General features: G+C 39.2%; 1 protein-coding gene across 1 annotated transcript in view; it reads right to left on the bottom strand.

Annotated features, from left to right (window-relative positions):
* Window positions 1–2,787, bottom strand: part of LOC107725428 (histone acetyltransferase KAT6B-like) — a 34,055-nt gene that overhangs the window by 28,044 nt on the left and 3,224 nt on the right. Inside the window, exon 2 of the mRNA XM_016534669.1 lies at window positions 1,379–2,249. Within this exon, the coding sequence (XP_016390155.1) occupies window positions 1,379–1,999 (621 nt within the window). The 5' untranslated portion in view covers window positions 2,000–2,249. The remainder of the gene's footprint in view (window positions 1–1,378; window positions 2,250–2,787) is intronic.

The raw sequence follows: 2,787 nt of genomic DNA, 5'->3' as shown, positions 1-2,787 counted from the left end.
GTGCAGCAAGTGTATGTTAGCTTATGTCCCGCCGGTTCATATGTGCGCATCTAACCTCCGAACCACGCAGCAGATTCGTTCTGAATGAATCTCTTCCCAAATCGTCCCTCCCTAACATTTTCGTCTCGTTTTTATTAGTTGATGAAAATGTCAATAGATTTACGTCATAGTTTGTCATTCAAAAAGAGTTTTAGTTCGTTATCGTCGGCGAAAAAAATGTGACTGACGAAAATTATGACGAAAATTATTCGTCAATGAAATTAACACTGCTCCATCAAGCTTGAACATCAAGTCAACATCAAAACAAAAATAAACCCATTTACTTTATTAATACACAATCACGGTCTTTTTAAATTAATAATCAGTCACATTATTCCAAGAAAAAAAAAAGAAGCTTTATTTTAGAAATATTTAATCGCTTGCTCAGCCTCTGAAACTTTTCAGCTGACGTCACAAAACACTCTTACTTCAATCAACCCATCTTCTCTAACCAGCTTTATTCAGGCACGTAATGGGCACATTTCACAATCCAAACCATTTCCAAATGATAAATTTAGTTCACAGCCTACATTTTCACTCATTAAATACACTTAAAATGTTTTACATTACAGGTGTAGAATGGCTTGCAAATGCTGTTTCATGTTGACTTAAGATTTTTAAATATGGAAATCGCACCAGCGAGGCCTGGATGATGAAGCTTCAGGACAACAAGATCAATAACGCACAGCTACTCCAACATCTGTAGCGTATCAAGCTCTCATTTAGAAAACTATCTTGGAGCAAACCAAAGATGATTTAGGAATAAAAACGACTCATTTTTCACACATTTCAATCACACAATGTTAAAATCGAAGCCAAGCTCACTCATGTGGATGACAAAGCGGTTTGGGGCCAATGGTGAAGAAACCCTTTACCTAAACAATGAGTTAGGCTATGGTTTCAAGATATTTCAACAATTTTTAATGCTAAAGCCACATTTGTATAGTTAAGCCCTGAAAAGCTACAAACACTGGACTTAAACTACTGACTTCCTGGATGTTACAACCTCTAAATGACACTGGTACGCATGTCACCATATGAGTATTTCTGGAAGGAGTATTTCTGTTCCGGACACTTCTTGTGTACACTAGATTTTGAAACTCTGCTGAGGTCTCAAAACAACAGTCCACGCTAACAAGCTAAACTGTCTAGATGAAAACACCACAAATCTGCTTGGTACTGAATGAAGAGGTTCCCAAACGTTCTCAAGGTCGTTCATAGGTAAAACCTTGGCTTTAAATAAGTTTGCATTTGCAGAAACAAAAAAAAAAAAAAATTTTTATATTCACAGCTTTTCAGACAAGCACACAGAGCCTGATACAAAAAGTTCTAGACATACCCGGTCTCTCTCATGAGGGAGTAGTGTCACAGGTGGGAGGTCGACACCAAAGACCACCACGCTCCTGAAGCAAGCTTTGCCTCCCAGCCCACCACTGTTCATCCTGTAGAGCGGCCCATCCTTGAGCAGCCGCCCGTTGTTAACCGCCCGCTTAGCAGCTAGCCTCAGTCTCTGCTGAAACCTGGGGTTCACCACAACATTCACCAGGTCGCCCTGGCTTCTAAGAAATCTCTCGATGTTCCTTAGAGAGGAGCCAGCCGGGACGCCCAGACCTTCGATAGCCCTCCTAAGGATTTTATTCCAATCCACATGACGCAGATCTCCAGCAGGTATCACAGATCCAAGCGAGACCGGGCCAGAGCCTCCCAGCTTGAAAGGCCCAATCCTTCCCGGGTTATCGGGGTCTTTGTATGAAGCGCACCCTTTGCTGGTAACCTTAAGGATGGATCCATCCTTCACAGAGAGCTCCAGCTGCTGGAGTACGACGCCCTTGTCTAGTCCATGTGAGGTTGAGACGGTATGGCAAATCCGCTCCTCCGAAGGCCGCTGCTTCTGCCTTTTGATCTTCTGAATAGCCTCAAGAATCCACTCTGTGTACAGGGGATTGGCCAGTTTCACCATGGTGAAATAAGTTGTTTCATTAAGGTGTGATCCATGAATACATTCCTTTTCTTTTAAGAGCAAACAATACGCATCCTCAAACAAAAGCCAGCCATTAGTACATTATGCCGAGCAGGATATGGGACTGATGTAACTCCTCAAAGATCAGACTGGCTATTCATTTCTTTTCCCCTATGTCAGAAAAAAAAAATCCTTTGTGGTTGTAAATCCAAAGTCAGAGGACTTGCTGAAAAATCCTTTCGTGTCACACCTGTGGATGTGAAGAGGAGAAAAACAGAAAATACATGTTACTTTGCAACAAAACAAACACTCTCTCCAGAGCTAGTTACAGGGGCATGGCAACCTGATCCAGGGGGTTTGGCTAACCAACACTACCACTCGTTTACATTAGTCATACTTCTACATTAGTCATGCTATTTTACACAAGTACAATGTAAAATAGGTTTAAATAAAGGGAGAGTTTAAAAACAAAAAACAAAAAAAAAAACACGAACAACATTATATAAACAGTGTCATTGTTAAACTAACCCTATATACGTATGCGTATATATATATATATATATATATATGAACGTACATATGTGTGTGCGCATATATACACACAAACTATTATCTATATTCTATATACTATACATCTGATATAGATATGCATGTAGGCTATATATTTACATATGTGTATGCTTAAATTGGCTTAGTTAAACAATACAGTGTCCTTTATTTTGTATTTGCATATGTATATATATGTATATATATATATATATATATATATATATATAATTTATTTTTTT

This window comes from Sinocyclocheilus rhinocerous, unplaced genomic scaffold (genome assembly GCF_001515625.1).
Source record: "Sinocyclocheilus rhinocerous isolate Xijiao unplaced genomic scaffold, SAMN03320098_v1.1 scaffold366, whole genome shotgun sequence".
Lineage (NCBI taxonomy): Eukaryota > Metazoa > Chordata > Actinopteri > Cypriniformes > Cyprinidae > Sinocyclocheilus > Sinocyclocheilus rhinocerous.
This window is presented reverse-complemented; position numbering and strand designations above follow the sequence as displayed.